At 41.4% G+C, this 21,093-nt stretch overlaps 1 protein-coding gene across 1 annotated transcript in view; it reads right to left on the reverse strand.

Annotated features, from left to right (window-relative positions):
• Positions 1-1,343: 1,343 nt before the first annotated feature.
• The window catches only part of COMMD1 (copper metabolism domain containing 1), a 234,382-nt gene continuing 214,632 nt past the window's right edge, over positions 1,344-21,093 (reverse strand). Inside the window, 1 exon segment of the mRNA XM_055242293.2 lies at positions 1,344-1,577. Within this exon segment, the coding sequence (XP_055098268.1) occupies positions 1,467-1,577 (111 nt within the window). The 3' untranslated portion in view covers positions 1,344-1,466.

Here is a 21,093-nt window from a genome sequence, read left to right on the forward strand (position 1 = left end):
GCTGGGATGGTTTTAATCGGAGAAGAAGCCAATAATTTCAGCTTGGGTGTTAGAAGAACTTCTGAAATGTCTCCAAACTGATTTAGGAGAAACTGCTTAACAGAAGAGGACTTATTCCTGTCCTGAAACAAACTCCTTAGCATGGACATATGCTGTAACCACAGACAAAGAGAACCACATTTTTTGAACATATTATACCCCAAAGGCATCTTAGATTTCTAAATATTATCAGTATCAGATGACAAAACCTGTTCAACAAGGACCATAGCCTCAATATGCTGGTTGACAGCCTCCTCTTTTGGAATATTCTTGGTGTTTGGTAACTTCTCTAGTAAGACCTAGTTTTTATTACCCTACTTTTTCTTAAAGAAATTTTTTGAAAGTGGTTTTATTTTAATGACTCAGGTAAAATTTTCTGAGATAAAAGACCTCACATCTCTCTTAGCAGACATCTTCCCCTTCCCACGATCCTGACTTGAGGCAAGTGAAGGGAGTCCCTTTGTTGTGAGGCCAATTTAGTTCTAGGTTCCAGAAAAGCCTGAGTCTCTCAGTAGTTCAGATTAAACCAGATGCTCTAGATTTAAGCAGAACTAATCCAAATGTCCAAATCAATTTCAGAAGGATCTCAGGTTTTAACTAGGGTCAGGTACATCTTTTCTAGGTTAAGTAGGTGCTCCTATGCCTCAGCTAAGGACATAGCACTTTGGTCAGCCCTATATTTGCATGATAAAAGCTTTTCTTTTCTACTTTAAAAATAATTCCTGCATGATTTATCATGTATAAATTCTTAAAACCCCACCCAGGACAAAACACTATATCAAGGATTTCCATTGTTGATCCCTCTCACCCTAATCCTATTGAATCCAAGTCTATGGGGATAGGGCCCTGGAAGTCTACTTTTTTTTTTTTTTTTAATGTAAATGCTTTTCTCACGCCTGTAATCCCAGCACTTTGGGCTTTGGGAAGGCAAGGCAGGAGGATCACTTGAGCCCAGGAGTTCCAGACCAGCCTGGGCAACATGGTGAAACCCCATCTCTACAAAAAATACAAAAATTACCTGAGTGTGGTGGCATGCACCTGTAGTCCCAGCTACTTGAGAGGCTGAGGTGGGAGGCTCGCTTGAGTCCAGGAGCTTGAGGCTGCAGTGAGCCATGACTGCACCACTGCACATCAGCCTGGGCAACAGAGCAAGACTCTGAACTTAATAATAACAACAAAAAAGTGAATGCTTTTACAAGTACCCTTTATAACATTTATGCACACTGAAGGGTGAGAACCTCTGCACTGGAACAACTGTAAGAGTAAATGAAAGCTAGAAAAAAAGAAATCTGAGCAAGCAGAGGTGGGAAAATTGAATGCGAGGATTTAATACCAATGCGGGCACAAGAATTTTTTTAAAAAACGTCAGCGGGGAGGGATCATGAACACCTTGGTTTCAACAACTCCAACTCCTTCATACATCATCTTCAGTTAGGTTGGCTGATCAGTGTGCTGATACTTTCTTCTACTTCTGACGGTGTCTTCAGAATTTGGTTGACTTTGACCTCATCAAATTCCAAACACAGAAATTCAGATTCCTGGAAAACATAAAAGGATATTTTAGAGGGAAACCACAAGATAGCCAAGGCCATCAGGCATGACCAAACTCAAAATACCCAGGGTCCCAATCCAGCAAGCCCAGTTCAGACCTTAATATCGAAGTGATATTTTACCCAGCAAAGCATATCCACATAATGCCCTAAATAAAAGTGCTTTTATGATGGTGTTTCATATTGATAAATAAGAGGCATACAAATGTCAGATGTTCTCACTAGGAGGCATATGAGTAGCTCTTCCTCTTTGTCATCTCATTTGATCCTCTAATAATTTTTAAGGTAAGAACTTGAGTAGTGCTGTTTTAAAAATGAGGACCCTGAGGCACAAAGAGGTTAACCTGTATCAAAAATAAATACCATAAAAAGGCAGAATCAGATGGTGAACTCTCAGCTCTGGATGACGCTGAAGTCCATACTGTCTCCACAGCACCTTGGATTACAAAAATGAAACGAGAATTTTGACTGACTCTGATGGACTCTGAGTTAGTCTGGGAAGTGAGCTAACTTGGATTTAGTGGTTATGCCAGAAATTGTGACAAGTTGCTTGGGAAACATGAGCCAGATAACTGAAAGATAACCAGATCTTGAAATAGCAACAAACATTTCTGGGGTCCTTCCACTTGCTGCAAGCCAACCCTCCTCACAGCTCCCTTAAATACATTCCCTTCAATCACTGTTAGGATTGGTCAATCAATCCTAGGTTAGGCAGATGGTAGATATCAAAAAATAAGATTTTTTTTTTTCCCTCTGTTGTCTAGGCTGGAGTGCAGTGGCATGACCAGAGCTCACTGTAGCCTCAAACTCCTGGGCTAAAGCGATCCTCCCACCTCAGCCTCCTGAGTAGCTAGGACTACAGGTATGCAACCATGCCCAGTTAATTAAAAAAAAATTTTTTTTTTTTTGTAGAGAGGGGAGTTGGGGGGGATCAGTATGTTGCCCAGTTGTAAGATCTCTGAGTTATGGTAGCAGGAATTTCATGTACACTGGACAAATTCTACATCTGCATTATCTTGAGAGACAAGGATAAATTTTATGTATCTAAGAGCAGCTACATTCAAAATCTTCAGAACAGTAATCAAGTAATTTTAGAGCAGTATGAATCCTTACAGAGCATATAATCCAATTGCTTTGTTTTCTAGATAATTATATTAAGCCCCAGGCATGTTAAATGATGTGGCTAATTAATGTCCCTCTGTTGATGACAGTCACTAAGTCAATGTTCTTTTCTCTGTATTTTCCTATCTAACTACTGAAAAGTATCAGAACATACCAGCCCCAACTTTGCCACGTTGGCATATAGGTTATTTTGTGCTGAAGGCAATTGAGACTCAACAGATGGAAAAATAAATCTTGGAGTTTCCCTTATCTGGCCAAGAGCAGAAACTTCTAAAAAATGAGAACTGCCAGGCCAGGCATGGTGGCTCATGCCTGTAACCCCAGCACTTTGGGAGGCTGAGGCAGGAGAATCACTTGAAGCCAGGAGTTCAATACCAGCCTGGGCAATAATAATGAAACCCTATCTCTAAAAATAAAAATAAAAATAAATTTAAAAAAGCCAGACACGGTGGTGTGCACCTGTAGTCCTAGCTACTTGGGAGGCTGAGGTGGGAGGATTGCTTGAACCCAAGAGATGGAGTGAGCCTAGCAACCTGGGTGAGACCTTGTCTCAAAAAAAAAGAGAGGGTGAGAACTGCCATAAATCGCTCTCTGGGGAAGTTTTATGGGCATGAAAAAGATGGAAAGCTGACACCACGATGAGTCTGCCCAAACCTTAGTAAAATAACTCTCATCTACTATTAGATTCACCATATACTTAATTCCCATAATTTACCACCTTTAGGAGACCAAACCCTTCTTCCTTTGTCTAGTCACTTCTCTCCACAGTTTATCTTCCTTTGTTAAAATGGTATGCAAACTTTCAAGTCTAACTACCTCTGTGGGTTTTCTTTTTTCTTTTTTTTTTCTGTTAAGCTTGTGTGCATACAAAATTAAAAATACTTACATCAGTAAAATTTGTAATTTTTTTTCTCCTGTGAATCTTTTGTCAGTTTAATTTGCAGGCCTTATACATGAACCTAAGAAGGCAGAGAAAAAGTTTTTCCTCCCCTACAATACTATGGCATTTCCTACCCCCATCTCCAAAGTGGTAGTTAAAGGAAGGCCAACAAGCTTCTTCAGAAGGAGGGTGTCACTTTGCCATTAGCCAGAAGAACATTCAGGAGTTGATTTTGCTGTTGCTAGGCTGCTAAGCTGAGTCTATCTACAATGATGATAGTGAACATCCCCCAAGGAGAAATAAGTACAAAGGGAAAGAAGGGGCCTCTCGGATGAAAGACTTCCAAAGACAGGGAAGGCAGCTCTCCTTGCCTACAGGAGTTCTGTCCTCAAACATGTATTTGGATAGGAGAGAAGTACAGTCTCATATGTGAGCTTAGAAACTTTGCCAAGTTTTCATTTAGTCCAAAGCAAAAACCAAGTTTAAACAAAGAAAGAATACTAATTAAGTGTTCAAGCTGTAGGAGGGGTTATCTCCTTTTGGAAAGAAAAGCAAATTTATGCCAAATTAGGCAGTTCAGTTGGAAAAATTCAGAACAGCTCTCAGATGTGAAAGCCTGTTCTTCATTCAGTTTTATTGAAGCCTTTAGTTTGACTTTAAAACAATTTTTTTTTTTCGAGACAAGAGTCTTACTCTGTCGCCCAGGTTGGAGTACAGTGGCCCGATCTGCAACCTTTGCCTCCCAGGTTCAAGCAATTCTCCTGCCTCAGCCTCCTGAGTGGCTGGGATTACAGGCGTGCACTACCACGCCTGGCTAATTTTTGGTTTTTTTTTTTAGTAGAGACAGGGTGTCGTCATGTTGGCCAGGCTGGTCTCGAACTCCTGACCTCGAGTGATCCACCTGCCTTGGCCTTCAAAGAGCTGAGATTACAGGCATGAGCCACTGTGTCTGGCCTAAAACAATTTTTTAAACATCTGGCCTTGGACACAATGGTCTAGAAATTAGTGACTACCAGTAACTAACATATATATTAAGGACATTGATAAAAAAGATGATGTAGCCTATATTTCACCTCAGTGAAAGAAAGTTATAGTAATAAATCACCTGGTTTTCTATGTATAGGCAAAGAGATTACCAGGAACAATATTCATAGAGATAGGAGCAACTGAGTAAGGCATGTTTAAAAATAGCCAGGATCTTTTCTGACTAAGGGATCATTAGTTTGTTGTAGGTCTCAGGACTCATTTGTGATTGGAACTCTATGTATGAATGAAGCTCAGTTTATTTTTGAGGGATGCCAAATACTAGAGAAAGAGTAGGCTAAATAAAGAAGTCCAGGCCGGATGTGATGGCTCACGCCTGTAATCCCAGCACTTTGGGAGGCTGAGGCAGGTGGATCACGAGGTCCATGATCGAGACCATCCTGGCTAACACGGTGAAACCCCGTCTCCACTTAAAATACAAAAAATTAGCCGGGCATGGTGGCAGGCCTGTAGTCCCAGCTACTCAAGAGGCTAAGGCAGGAGAATGGCATGAACCTGGGAGGCAGAGCTTGCAGTGAGCCGAGATCACGCCACTGCACTCCAGCCTGGGCGACAGGGCAAGACTCCATCTCAAAACAAATAAAATAAATAAATAAATAAATAAAGAAGTCCAAAGTTAAACAGATATATTTTCCATCCCAACCTTCACCTTTCTCCACTTGAAATAATGCACATTAACAGCCTTCAAAAGTGACATGTAAACATACATGACACTTGAAACTGTTTACTTAAAACTGTCTTACCAAGGCCTTATTTCATCTAGTTATGCTATCAAAATATTTTATAAGGAATTCAAGAGCCTTTAAACTGGGGCTTAACATATAAAAATTTCTTCACATTTTGCATTTGGCTCGGGTACCCTACGGAAAATACATCTGATGCACTTGAAAATAGAGGCCGGGCGCGGTGGCTCATGCCTGTAATCCAGCACTTTGGGAAGCTGAGGCGGGTGGATCAGGAGGTCAGGAGTTAGAGACTAGCCTGACCAACATGGTGAAACCCCGTCTTTATTAAAAATACAAAAATTAGCCAGGCTTAGTGGTGGGCACCTGTAATCCCAGCTACTCAGGAGGCTGAGGCAGGAGAATTGCTTGAACCCAGGAGGCGGAGGTTGCAGTGAGCCGAGATCATGCTATTGCACTCCAGCCTGGGCAACAGAGCGAGACTCTGTCTCAAAAAAAAAAAAAAAAAAAATGTGTGTGTGTGTGTGTGTGTGTGTGTGTGTGTGTGTGTGTATAGAAATGCAGGCGTGGGCTGGGGTGGTGGCTCATGCCTGTAATCCCAGCACTTTGGGAGGCTGAGGCAGGTGAATTGCTTGAGCCCAGGAGTTTCAGACCAGCCTGGACAACATGGCGAAACCCCATCTCTAAAAAAAGTATAAAAATAAGCTGGGCATGGTGGCATGTGCCTGTAGTCCCAGCTACTTAGGAGGCTGAGGCAGAAGGATTGCTTGAGCCTGGGAGGTCAAGGTTGCAGTGAGCCGAGATCATACCACTGGACTCTAGTCTTGGCAATAGAGTAAGACCTTGTCTCAAGAAAAGAAGGGAAAGGGAAAGGGAAAGGAAAAGGAAAAAGAAAAGAAAAGAAAGAAAGGCAGGCAGGCAGATGTGATGCTTATCAAGCCAGAGGCAGAAGGTACAAGAGCAATCTGGAACACTTGTTACTTTTTTCATGGTCATCTTGGGCTTAACTGGCGATAAAAATAAGAGATGACAAGACTAAAATTCTTGTATTTAAGTATCTGAGTCAAGAATCAAACTAGCTTGTTTTCAGTAAAGGATGCAGTATGGAGTAGAGTCAGAATGTGGTTAGCAGATAAGCAAGCACATCATTATCAAGAACATGTACTTTGTGATCCTGGGGAGTACAGCAGTGTATTAAATTCAACGGTTTAAATAGCCATTCCAAATTACAATGGAAAGCAAAGGCAAAATATTCAAATTTTTGTCTCTCCAAGTGCAAATGTTAAAAAGTCACAAAATCCTATGAGAAAATCCTTGAGAAGATTCCCTCTCCAAACCAACAAAAAAACTGAGCCAGCTCTAACACTTCCTGACAAGGCCATCTCACATATTCCTAAGGAACTCCTTCCCTGGTAACCACTCAACACTCCTCAGGAAACTCTTACTGGTGAAGCCTAAATCTTTAATGCTTTAGCTTAAACTCACTTCCTAGCAAGGTTAGAGAGTGTAATTGATTATTAGTTTACAGAATAACTGAAGGCTGTTAGTAAGCAAATGTTTGGTTTTATCCATCTGCACACTAAATAACCTCTTTGTGTATAATTGTACATTTTAAAAACCACCTTAACTAGGTTCTGAGCAATTCTTCTGCAAAACAATACTACAGTGACAAAATGCTTAAAATAGAAAATAAAAAAGGCTTATCACATATTAAATATTTAAATAGAACCATTTAGAACAAATTCAACATAAAATAAAACAACAGTCCTATAATATATTTCCTACAGTAATACTACTTCCCATGCAAAATTTTCACAAAGCTTTATCCCCTAATTTATGGATCATATTTAGGATTATAATACAACATTGGCAATGTTGGCTCTAATGTCTTGTGTTTTCTTTTAAAAATGATAAAAGTTGGGGGATGGAGGGTGAGAGTGGGAAAGGATGCCTTAGAATTTCACTAACTAATACTGATTCAAAAAGGCCACATAGGTGTGCAGCTGTAATCCCAGCTACTTGGGAGGCTGATGCAGGAGAATTGCTTGAACCTGGGAGAGGGGGAGGTTGCAGTGAGCTGAGATTGCGCCACTGCACTCCAGCCTGGGTGACAGGTTGAGACTCCATCTCAAAAAAGAAAAAAGAAAAAAAAAGCCACATAAAGCTGGCTATATTTCATAAAGCTTATTACCCCAGATTTTTCTTTTAATTTCATTTGTTGACACAAAGGGACTCTTTACTGTGCTCTTTACTGAACACAAACTTTGGCCATAAAGCCTATCTTCTGTTTGGACTGTCCTTTCATATGCTTAAAATAACCCTTTGACCCACAACTCTGCAACTGTCTTCTGTGTTTAACCACAGCGGAAGGAGGGGAGAGAAAGAGAGAAAGAGGAAGAGGAAGAGCAAGCACTCAAGAATGAACACATATGGCAGACATTAAAATTGGCAATGGCTCCTTGAAGGGCAATTAAATAATAAATAAGAAACCCAGTAGCACTGAACATTGCCTGCCAGAGAAGTTCAAAACATCTTCATAAGTAAACCTGTGTTCACCACTCATTCCCACGCTTCTGTGGCTTTCTCACAATTATCATTGAAACTGTTCCTTTACTTCAAGAGACCTGGAATCCCAGAAATAGCTTCTCTGTAGCAAGAGATCACCCAACTTCCTTCCTAAGGAACCACAGGCCCCAATTAAAATTTTGTATTTTCCTGAAAACTGTGCTGATTATTTTCCATTTGTCCTTTCATATTCATTATCTTCCCTTCTCTGTCTTATTCCATGTCCTGTGGGGCTGTTCTCAAAAAATTGTGTCACTCCTTACAGTTGGGTTCAGGCAAGAGGAGAAAGAGGTTATTATAGTAATTCTTCTGATATTTCCAATATTTTCTATGTAGGGTATCGTTTCTTCACTTCCTATTTTATTTACTGTTCTCAATCACTATTTCTTCTGGTTCACAAAGCCAACAGTACACACATAAAGCTAAGTCTCTTCAGACTGCCGAAGCATAGAATCACCAAATACAAACTCCAAGGTTGAGCAGAGCAAGGACTGTCATCATGCCTAGGTTGGTAAGAAGGTTGCCCTCCAAGTATTAAATAATAGGATAAGCTAGAACCAATATTTGATATTTTCTATTATCATTTGATACTGAATTTTTTTTTTTTTTTTTTTTTAGACAGAATCTCGCTGTCACCCAGGCTGGAGTGCAGTGGCATGATCTCAGCTCACTGCATCCTCTGCCTCCCAGGTTCAAGCAATTCACCTGCCTCAGCCTCCCAAGTAGCTGGGACTACAGGCATGTGCACCATGCCCAGCTAATTTTTTGTACTTTTAGTAAAGACAGGGTTTCACTATGTTAGCCAGGATGGTCTCAATCTCCTGACTTCGTGATCCACCCGCCTCGGCCTCCCAAAGTGCTGGGATTACGGGCGTGAGCCACTGTGCCCGTTCTTGAAATATCTTATATGGTAGCACTTTGATATCTTAAGAATGAAACGAAGGGAAGGAGGGAAGGAGGGAGGGAGGGAGGCAGGCAGAAGAGTAGGAGAAGGAGGAGGAAGAACAACATCATCAACAACTAAGATGAGATTTCATTAAGAATTTGCTCTTTAGTTTATTTAGATCCTGTTTGTCAATTTTTGCTTTCGTTTCAATTGCTTTTGGTGATTTCATCATGAAATCTTCGCCCGTGACCATGCCCTGAATGGTAATGCCTAGATTTTCTTCTAGGGTTTTTACAGTTTTGGGTTTTACATTTAAGTCTTTAATCCACCTTGAGTTTTTTTTTTTTTTCTTTTTAGACAGAGTCTCATACTGTCGCCCAGGCTGGAGTGAAGTGGTGCCATCTCAGCTCACAGCAACCTCTGCTTGCTGTGTTCAAGCAATTCTTATGCCTTAGCCTCCCAAGTAGCTGGGACTACAGGCGCATGCCAACATGCCTGGCTACTTTTTGCATTTCTAGTAGAGATGGGGTTTCACCATTTTGGCCAGGCTAGTCTTGAATTTCTGATCTCAAATGATCCACCTGCCTCAGCCTCCCAAAGTGCTGGGATTACAGGCATGAGCCACCGTGCCCAACCTCATCCTTTTTTTTTTGAGATGGAGTCTCACTCTGTCTCCCAGGCTGTAGTGCAGTGGCATGATCTTGGCTCACTGCAACCTCTGTCTCCTGGGTTCAAGCAATTCTCCTCCCTCAGCCTCCTGAGTAGCTGGGACTACAGGCATGTGCCACCATGCCTAATTTTTTTGTATTTTTAGTAGAGATGGGGTTTCACTATGTTGGTCAGGCTGGTCTCAAACTCCTGACTTCAAATGATTTGCCTGCCTTGGCCTCCCAAAGTGTTGGGATTACAGGCATGAGCCACTATGCCCGGCCCCCTGGCCTCATCTTGAGTTAATTTTCATATAAGGCATAAGGAAGGGGTCCAGTTTCAATTTTCTGCATATGGCTAGCCAGTTCTCCCAGCACCATTTATTAAATAGGGAATCCTTTCCCCATTGCTTGTTTTTGTCAGTTTGTTGAAGATCAGATGGTTGTAGATGTGCAGTCTTATTTCTGGGTTCTCCATTCTGTTCCATTCGTCTATGTGTCTGTTCTTGTGTCAGTACCATGCTGTTTTGGTTACTGTGGCCTTGTAGTGTAATTTGAAGTCTGGTAGCATGATGCCTTCAGCTTTGTTCTTTTTGCTTAGGATTGTCTTGGTTATGCGAACTCTTTTTTGGTTCCATATGAATTTTAAAATACTTTCTTCTAATTCTATGAGGAATGTCAATAGTAGTTTAACAGCAATAGCACTGAATCTATAAATTACTTTGGGCAGTATGGCCATTTTCACGATATTGATTCTTCCTATCCACGAGCATGGGAATGTTTTTTCATTTGTTCGTGTCCTCTCTGATTTCTTTGAGCAGTGGTCTGTAGTTCTCCTTGAAGAGGTCCTTCATTTCCCTTGTTAGCTGTTCTCTTAGGTATTTTATTCTCTTTGTAGCAATTGTGAATGGGAGTTCATTCATGACTTGACTTTCTGCTTGCCTGCTGGTGTACAGGAATGCTTGTGACTTTTGCACATTGATTTTGTATCCTGAGACTTTGCTGAAGTTGCTTCAGAAGCTTTTGGGCTGAGATGATAGGGTTTTCTAGATATAGGATCATGTCATCTGCAAACAAAGACAATTTGACTTCCTCTCTTCCTATTTGAATACCTTTATTTCTTTCTCTTGCCTGACTGCCCTGGCCAGAACTTCCAATACTGTGTTGAATAGGAATGGTGAGAGAGGGTATCCTTGTCTTATGCTGGTTTTCAAGGGGAATGCTTTCAGCTTTTGCCCATTCAGTATAATATTGGCTGTGGGTTTGTCATGAATGGCTCTCATAAAATAAACTATCATCACAGCAAACAGGCAACCTACAGAGTTGGAGAAAATTTTTGCCATCTATCCATCTGACAAAGGTCTAATATCTAGAATCTACAAGCAACTTGAATTTGTAATAAAAAACCCATTAAAAAGTGGGCAAAGGACATGAACAGACACTTCTCAAAAGAAGGCATTCATGCAGCCAACAAATGTGAAAAAAAGCTCAACATCACTGATCATTAGAGAAATGCAAATCAAAACCACAATGAGATAACATCTCATGCCAGTCAGAATGGCAATTATTAAGAAGTCAAGAAACAACAGATGCTAGTAAGGTTGTGGAGAAATAGGAATGCTTTTACACTGTTGGTGGGAATGTAAAATTAGTCCAACCATTGTGGAAGACGGTGTGCTGATTCATCAAAGATCTAGAACCAGAAATACCATTTAACCCAGCAGTCCCCTTACTGGGTATATACCCAAAGGAATATAAATCATTCTATTAAAAAGATACATGCACGTATATATTCACTGCAGCACTATTCACAATAGCAACGACATGGAATCAACCCAAATGCCCATCAATGATAGGCTGGCTAAAGAAAATGTGGTATATACACAACATGGAATACTATGTAGCCATAAAAAGGAACAAGATCATGTCCTTTGCAGGGGACATAGGTGGAGCTCGAAGCCATTATCTTCAGCAAACTAATGCAGGAACAGAAAACGAAGCCATTATCCTCAGCAAACTAATCCAAGAACAGAAAACCAAACACCGCATGTTCTCACCTATAAGTGGGAACTGAACAATGAGAACACATGGACACAGGGAGGGGAACAACATACACTGGGGCCTGTCGGGGGTGAAGTGGGAGGAGGCAGAGCATTAGGAAAAATAGCTAATGCATGCTGGGCTTAATATGTAGGTGATGGGTTGATAGGTAGCAAACCACCATGGCACACGTTTACCTATGTAACAAACCTGCACATACTGCACATGTACCCCAGAACTTAAAATAAAAATTAAAAAAAAGAGAGAATTTGCATCACAAGTCCTGGACAACTGAAACATGGCCTTGTATAAGAACATGACCTGTTCTTATACAATGGATAGCTTATGCTGTATGTTAAAACAATACTTTACAAAAAGAAAATTTGTGACATAATATTTTTTTTTTAGCCTTTGACAAAGTTTTTTTTTTTTAAGCAATAACTATTACTACCAATGGTCCTTATTCAGGCCATTTTTGTCTAGACATAGCCTCATTTCAAACACAATAGCCAATCAGTCCCACATCTACTATGTTCAGAGAGCATGCTAACAAAAGAGAAAAAAATCATACTGCAAATCACAATGCAAGTCATCCTACTGAGGCTGAAAAAGGACTGACATCAGTCAGTCTAGGACTGCAACTTAATTACTGAGCAGTTAAATTAAAATGACTCACCCCCAAACTCAATAGATACCCATATCGTGCTGAGAGCTATGTGGGACTAAGATAGAGTCTGCAAGAAGTAACAGAATTTACTCTAATAAATGAACAGAGCCGTGCCTCAGCACCTACCAGGTGCTTTCAGAGCCACAGAATCTTCTAGAGGAAGTGTTTATCCATATTCTCACAATCTCCTAGAAAAGGACTAAGTATTACAGTATTAGTGTAATACAAAAACATTAATCATCACTGGACAATTAGTGATTTTTCTGGAGATGTCATTCAGGCATTTCAAAGGATTTTTGTGACGACAACCTGATGACAGTGTTAGAATGCTTAAAAATTAAAAAGCTTGCATTCCCATAAATTCTTGTATTGAAAAATAAACTTTACAGGAAACATGAACTTTCAAATGGCTTACTAGAAACTCAAGGAAGAAAGAGACATTTGGTACCTAGGAAATTTCAGATCTACCACTGATGTAAGTTACTGCTAAACAAATCTAAGTGATCAGTTTTCCAAGGGACACACACAGGTTTAATATAAAATGGCAAAATTGGGAGGCCAAGGTAGGTGGATTGCTTGAGGCCAGCAGTTTGAGACCAGCCTGGCCCACATAGTAAAACCCCATCTCCACTAAAAATACAAAAATTAGCCGGGTTTGGTGGCACAAACCTGTAATTCCAGCTACTCATGTGGCTGAAGCACGAGAATCACTTGAACCCAGGGGGCGGAGGTTGCAGTGAGCTGAGATGGTACCACTACACTCTAGCCTGGGCAAGAGTGAGACTCTGTCTCAAAAACAAACAAACAAAAGGCATTTTTAAAATAAAATAACATCGGATCTTAATTATTCAGAAATTATCCAGGTCCTCTGCTGCTTCTCTTCCGCCGCCTTTGTTGGTCCATCTTTTAGATATTTCCACAAGATGGAAAAATAAAGTGAACTTAAACTGGTTAATCTGACCATATTACAGCAGCTCTGCAAAACGTTTTCTGGAAAAGGAGATTAGAGCTATTGGGAGGAACTTTATTTATTTATTTATTTATTTATTGAGATGGAGTCTTGCTCCATTGCTCAGGCTGGAGTGCAGTGGCACGATCTCAGCTCACTGCAACCTCCGCCTCCCAGGTACAAGCAATTCTCCTGCCTCAGCCTCCCAAGTAGCTGGGACTACAGGTGTGTGTGCCACCACACCCAGCTAATTTTGTATTTTTAGTAGAGACAGGATTTCACCATGTTAGCCAGGCTGGTCTCAAACTCCTGACCTTGTGATCCGCCCACCTCGACCTCCCAAAGTGCTGGGATTACAGGTGTGAGCCATCGTGCCTGGCTGGGAGGAACTTTAACTGTGACTTCACACTACTTTGGAAAATCATACCCTATGGTGCAATTAAGGCCGAAAAACATTTTTATTCCCAAATATTTCCCTTCCTTTGATGACCAGGACTACTGCCCTCAGCCTAGGTTATGTTTTAAAAACACAAATACTCCCAGGAGAGGTCATTAACACCTTTCTATTACTTAAAAATCAAGAGATTTATTTTCTCCCAGGAAGAATGAACCATGTAGTCTGCCTTAAAGCATTAAGAGGGACTGGGGCTAGGAGGTGTAGGACCAAACCCTGCAAAGCACAAGATATAAAAGAATCAGGAAAGTAACAAAGGCAAATCCTTCTCCTTACTCTATAATTCCTATCAGATACACACACAGATCCATAGGTAAAATATTTTCAGTTATTCGGATTCGCTGATCCATACCCTCCATGCCTTCCTCCTTTCTCTCTCCTTCCTTCCTTCTTTCCTTCCTTCCTGCCTGCCTGACTTCCTTCCTTCCTGTTCTTTTTTTTTTTTTTGACATGTCTCGCTTTGTTGCCCAGGCTGGAGTGCAGTGGCGCAATCTTGGCTCACTGTACCCTCCGCCTCCCAGGTTCCAGCGATTCTTCTGCCTCAGCCTCCCAAGTAGCTGGTACTACAGGTGTGCACCACCACACCCAGCTAGTTATTGTATTTTTTAGTAGAGAAGGGGTTTCACCATATTGGCCAGGCTGGTCTTGAACTCCTGACCTCGTGATCTGCCTGCCTCAGCCTTCCAAAGTGCTGGGATTACAAGTGTGAGCCACCGTGCCCAGCCCATGCCTTTCTTATTAAAAAGTATTTTTTTTCTGATGGGGTCTTGGTATGTTGCCCAGGCTGGTCTTGAATTCTTTGGATCAAGCAATCCTCCTGGCTTGGACTCCCAAGTAGCTGGGATTATAGGTGGATGCCAACACACCTGGCTTCCATGCCTTTCTAATCACTCAGTTACCAAGGCCGCTAGACATCAAGAAAACCTAGAGAACCTTACAAAGGGGGCATTAGCAAGATAATCTCAATAAAAACCAAAGTCTGAATTTACACATACACACACATACCCTCCTACTGCTGTGCTTCCATTTTTATCTGCAGGCTCAGGGCCTGTGCATTAACAAGGCAATGAGATTCTAAAAACACTATCCATTCAAAGTTGTTTAAATTTCCAAGACAGAAAGTGGGAATGTGCCAAGAATAGGACCCAGAGGTTCTTCTTTTGGTTTGAGATTTCTTGGTTAGAAAAAAGCTAGAGCCATAATTTAGCCAGATAGATATTCCTGTCCTCCCAATATGTGGTCAAAAGGAACATATATTTTGGCCCAGGCCACCCTGCCTTGTTTCTGAAAGGGAGAAAATAGTTTTGATCTTGCAAGAATGAGTGGTTCTTTGGTTGGATGAATTGTGTACAGCTAAACCAAGAGTAATCACTATTCTTTTTCCCCTAGAGATTTCAAAGCAGTCTGACATACACTCTGTTCCCTGTTATAGGCCAGTGGATAATAAAAGGTAGAGGTACCACCAATCTTTGTTTCACTACTAGAAAAAAAGAAAAAAAAAGAAAGAAAGAAACTTAGAGATTTTCCCTCATTATGTGAAGTCCATAATTCCCAGCTCTTTGATTCAACCTATCACTGGCTAACCTCTGACTCACATCTGACTCCTGAGTTTTGATACTTTCAAACCCAACTGGTAAACATTTAACAGGGTAGAATGGGAACTAATTAGAAATACTTGATTCTGTATTGATTTACATAAGCCCCAGGACTTAAGCATTTACAAAGGGATTTTAGAAACATCCAACAAAATAAAATAAAATGTAGCCAAGTTACATAAACACTAAAAGTTAAATACAATTAAATAATTGGCTAATTTCTCATGCATTAAAGGGCTGTAAAAAATAAATAAATATGGCCAGGTGTGGTGGCTCATTCCTGTATTTCCTAGCACTTTGGAAGGCCTATGTAGGCAGATCACTTGAACCCAGGAGTTTGAGACCAGCCTGGGCAACAAGGCAACCCTGTCTCTACAAAAAATACAAAAAATTAGCTGGGCATGGTGGTGGGTACCTGTAGTCCTAGCTAGTTAGAAGGCTGAGGTGGGAGGATCACCTGAGCCCGGGAGATAGAGGCTGCAGTGAGCTGTGAGTGTGCCACTGCACTCCAACCTGGGTGGACAGAGTGAGATCCTGTCTCAAAATAAATAAATAAACAAATGGCTAATTTCTATGTTTTTTCTCTTTCTCTCTCTCTTTTTTTTTTTTTTTTTTTTTGAGATGGAGTCTCACTCCTGTTGCCCAGGCTGGAGTGCAGTGGCACAATTTCGGCTCACTACAACCTCCACCTCCCCAGTTCCAGCAATTCTCCTACCTCAGCCTCCCAAGTAGCTGGGATTACAGGTGCGCACCACCACGCCTGGCTAATTTTTGTATTTTTAGTAGAGATAGGGTTTCACTATGTTGTCCAGGCTGGTCTCAAACTCCTGACCTCAAGTGATCCACCCACCTTGGCCTCCCAAAGTGTTGGGATTACAGGCATGAGCCAACACGCCCAGTCCTGTTTTTTTCAAAACATCACACCCTAGTTCATTTTACAACTTTTCATTTTAGGCAGGAATATATATATATATATATATTTTTTTTTTTTGAGAGTCTCTCACTCTGTTGCCCAGGCTGGAGTGTAGTGGCGTGATCTTGGCTGACTACAACTTCCGCCTCCCAGGTTCAGGTGATTCTCCTGCCTCAGCCTCCCAAGTGGCTGGGATTATAGGCAAATGCCATCACGCCCAGTTAATTTTTGTATTTTTAGTAGAGATGGGGTTTCACCATGTGGGCCAGGCTGGTCCCGAATTCCTGAAGTGATCTGTCTGCCTCGGCCTCCCAAAGTGCTGGAATTACAGGCGTGAGCCACTGTGCCTGGCCTTTAGGGAGGATTTAATGATTACCTGTTAAGATTTTCTGTATTTTGCTGGGCGTGGTGGCTCATATCTGTAATCTCAGCACTTTGGGAGGCCAAGGTTTGTGGATTGCCCGAGCTCAGGAGTTCACAACCAGCCTGGGCAACATGAAAAAACCCTGTCTCTAAAAAAAAAAAATACAAAAATTAGCTGGATATGGTGGCACGTGCCTGTAGTCCTAGCTACTTGGGAGGCTGAGGCAGGAGGGCTGCTTGAGCACAGGTCAAGACTGCAGTGAGCTAGGCCGGGCGCGGTGGCTCACGCCTGTAATCCCAGCACTTTGGGAGTCCGAGGCAGGCAGATCACGAGGTCAGGAGATCGAGACCATCCTGGCTAACACGGTGAAACCCCGTCTCTACTAAAAATAAAAAAATTAGCCGGGCGAGGTGGCGGGTGCCTGTAGTCCCAGCTACGTGGGAGGCTGAGGCAGGAGAATGGCGTGAACCCCGGGGGGCGGAGCCTGCAGTGAGCCGAGATTGCACCACTGCACTCCAGCCTGGGTGAAAGAGCGAGACTCCGTCTCAAAAAAAAAAAAAGACTGCAGTGAGCTGTGTTTGTGCCACTGCACTCCAGCCTGGGTGACAGGGCAAGACTCCATCTCTAAAAAAAGAAAGGAAAGAAAAAAGAATTTTCTGTATTTTGAAAAACTTTGGCTGAAAGAAATTTGGTTAAAAAATTATTTTTAGGTGCTCTGGTTTGATGTATGGGAAATCATCTTATTTTTGGCTAAGTAGAACTAGTTCTCATATGACAATGGACAGCATACCTGAAGAAAATCACTGAAGAGCTGAAAGGCAAATCACAATGAAGGAGAAATAAATTTCACTTAAATCTCAAAGAAACCAAAATGACAAAACTCTTAGCACATTAAAAAAAGAGTGTTGTTGATTTTAGTTTGAAGTTCAGATGAGGGCCCCTCCTCATTCCTGATGAGGTTCATTCCATTTGCAACAACTTATTTGCAAACAAATTTGATAAACAAACTACAATATATTTACATGAAAGAAACAGAGAGGAATTGAAGAAGAAAAAAAAAACCCACAGCTGGGTGCAGTGGCTCATGTCTGTAATCCCAGCACTTTGGGAGGCCAAGGTAGGTGTATCACTTCAGTCTGGGGAGTTCAAGACCAGCCTGGGCAACGTGGTGAAACCCATTCTCTACTAAAAATACAAAAATTAGCCAGTGTGGTGGCGCATACCTGTAATCCCAGCTCTTCAGGAGGCTGAGTGAGGCAGGAAGACTGCTTGAGCCCAGAGGTCAAGGCTGTAGTGAGCTGTGATCGGACCACTGTACTCCAGTTTGGGCAACAGATTGAGACCCTGTCTCGAAATGAAATAAAAAAAGAAAAAGAATAATAATAAAATAAATAAAGTCATCCAGAGTTGCCTGAACATCTGCACATCACTATAGGCCGAACAAAATATGCAATAGTACTTGCTTTCTAAGGACGATAATCTACAGATTAAGATGGGGAAACATCATAATACATCTAATACAAAAATAGGAACACAGCATCAGCAATGAATTTGAAACTCCTTGGCAGAGGAGGAAAGCAGAAATGGTACTAATCAAACCAATTCCAGGATTGCAGTTCTTCTCTAACAAAAGGGATCACCAACTTACTCTGCCATCTATCTATTCCCAGCCTTCTCAATGTGGTTTCTCTAAGTTAACTCATGACAGCACCATTAGGGAGAAATAGGCATAGTTAGAAAGCAGCCTTTCTCTCGACCTTTCTCTAGAGAAAGCAAATAAAGCTATGTAAGGAGGGCAAATGTTGAAATGACCAAGGATAAGGGGACTTTCAAATTCAGAAAATGCTGATTTTGGGGAAAAAAGTTTTGGATTTTGTTTTTTTGGCTGGGGTGGAGTTATATGGGTTGTGAGGATTAATTTTATTGGGTTTCCCATTGCAAAAGCTTTTCCTATCTCTTTATATCTCTGTTTATATATGAGGCAAGGTGGCCTCTTATTCTCTGTATTAGTTTGCTAGGGTTGCCACAGCAAAATATCACAGACTGGGTGGCTTATGCAACAGAAATTTTATTTCTCACAGATCTGGAGGCTAGAAGTCCAAGATGAAGGTGTCAGCAGGTGTGGTTTCTCCTGAAGCCTCTCCTTGGCTTGTAAACAGCTATCTTCTCTCATGGCCTTTTCTTTGTGTGCAGGTACAGCTGGTGTCTTTTGTGTGTGGGTATGTAAGGACACAAGTCATTTTGGATTTAAGCCCCTCTCCCCCTGCCCCACAGTCTCATTGTAACTTAACTGCCTCTTTATGTGTTTATCTCCACATACAGTTACATTCTGAGGTACTGGGAGTTGGAATTTCAACATATGAATTTTGGGGGGGATGCAACAAAATATTCCCCAGTGCTTAGAGGGTCCTGTGCTTATCAAGCATCTGGTAAGTGTTTGTGGTTGATGGTGATGATCTCACACCTATTTCCTGATTTGCTGCCCACATGGTACAAATAATAATTTCTGGTATTTAGTCCAGAAATAAGAAAAACACAATAGACCAAAGCTATCTGCTTAATTGCCCAGGTCTGCCAGCCCAGTTTGGCAGAAGCCATATCTGGCCTCACCCTCATTGAACTTGATTTTGAAATGTAATTTAATTTACAGGGACTGCCAGGATAAAACCTTAAAACCCTTGTGAGGAAGGGGATTAGAAAATGGCACAAAAGAAATCTCTCCTAATCCCCACAACTAGATCCTATTAAGTACCTTGCCTGCCATGCTATATCCCAAAGTCTAGCCCTGAAGACTAACTCAGGATCTGGCACACCATCCTGAGAGAGAATAATATGGGTATGAGGGATTAGGAGAAAGGATTGTAGTCACTGCATGAAGTTAGTCACCAAATCTCTCTAGCTCAAATAGCTTCATGCAAACTTCTGGAGGTGGTGCTAGACAGACAGGAAGATAGGAGGTTGCTTTATTATCTAAAGTTGAATTCTGACATCACTTGGGTTGCTAGGCCTTTGTTCAAATGCAATAATCATCCCTCACATTAACCATGTGCTTCGCAGTTTAGAAAGCCCTTTCACATGCATGATCTCATTTGATCCTTAGAACAGAACTGTTAAACAGGAAGAGATCAAGCCAGAAGGTAAGGCACTTTGAATAACTGTAAAAATGACAGAATTTGCCCATCTAACCCAAAGCACATTCTTCCAGTCATATTTGGCAGAAAGATTTTATCAGAAAATGCAATGGATTTTAAGGGCTTTGATATACTTCTAATCTAAGTTAGGGAAGAAAAGAAAGTAAGACCTCATTTACTTAAAATCGCACACAATTCTATAAACTTGGTTTAAAAGTTCCGTCCTTTACAAAACACAGAGTAGGCAGTCAGGTCCTAACTAGGGAAGAAACAGACTTTCTTACTTGGGCACCACTCATTCTTTGAAAGAAGTGGAGAGAATAGAAAAGTTGGGGGAGGGGGGTGGGGGGCAGGGTGCAGGGATCATTTCTGGACCCTTGGGAAAAACGAAATGCCTAAAAAATGAAAAGCCGCTAAAGAAAAATCAGCATGGAAGACAGAAGTAGGAGAGATTGTGGGAAAAGTCTGACAAATCGGAAGACATTAGCAAATTCAGGGGGAGCCAGAAACCACACAAAATAACAAAAAATAATGATAACGATAACTAACAATGGCTAACATTTATTCAACACATACAAAATGCCAAGCATTATGTGAAGTGCTGTACATGTGTTATTTCAGTTGGTGAGAATAATTTTATCCCATTTTACAGATGAGGAAAGTGAGGAAAGATAAGGAGTAATTTGTTCAAAGCCACACAAGTAGTAAGTAGCAGAGCTGGTTTTAAACCCAGATCTATCTGGCTTCAGGACCTGAGCACTTAACTGTTTCACAATCCTGACTCACATTCATATAGAACATAAACGCCATCATTAATAGTCACTAATTACCCACATGTAAATGTTATTCTAAGATTCAGTTAACTTTAAGAAAGACTCAAAGGAAAGCAGGGTGTTGCCAGTCTAACACTCAGAGTCAACCTTAAGTAGCCTATAAAAACTACTTTATGTACAGGCAACGAATACATCCATTTTGGTAGATTTCTAGCATGAATGTAGTAGTGTGATGGGGCAGCAGCCCGGCTGAGTTAATATGTGCATGTGACCCAGGCAGAGAAGCATGTTATAAAGAGACTCAGTTCCTATTATGAGGCAAGGTGGTCTCTTATTCCTTCTCTCTTTCTGTGGGTACGTGTGCGGGCAAGGAGGGAGGCAGGGAGGATCCAGTATATAGCTACTTATTACCATCAGCAGCAGAAATGTAGGCAAGGTTCATCTTTGTCATTCTTTTTTTTTTTTTTTTTTTTGACACGAAGTTTTCACTCTTGTTGCCCAGGCTGGAGTGCAATGGTGCAATCTCGGCTCACCGCAACCTCCGCCTCCCGGGTTCAAGCGATTCTCCTGCCTCAGCCTTCTGAGTAGCTGGGATTACAGGCATGTGCCACCATGCCTGGCTAGTTTTGTATTTTTAGTAGAGATGGGGTTTCTCCATGTTGGTCAGGTTGGTCAGGCTGGTCTGGAACTCCTGACTTCAGGTGATCTGCCTGCCTCAGCTTCCCAAAGTGCTAGGATTTACAGGTGTGAGCCACCATGCCCAGCCTTTTTTTTTTTTTTTTTTTTTTTTG

The sequence above is a fragment of the Symphalangus syndactylus genome, chromosome 14 (genome assembly GCF_028878055.3).
Source record: "Symphalangus syndactylus isolate Jambi chromosome 14, NHGRI_mSymSyn1-v2.1_pri, whole genome shotgun sequence".
In the NCBI taxonomy this organism is placed as follows: Eukaryota; Metazoa; Chordata; class Mammalia; order Primates; family Hylobatidae; genus Symphalangus; species Symphalangus syndactylus.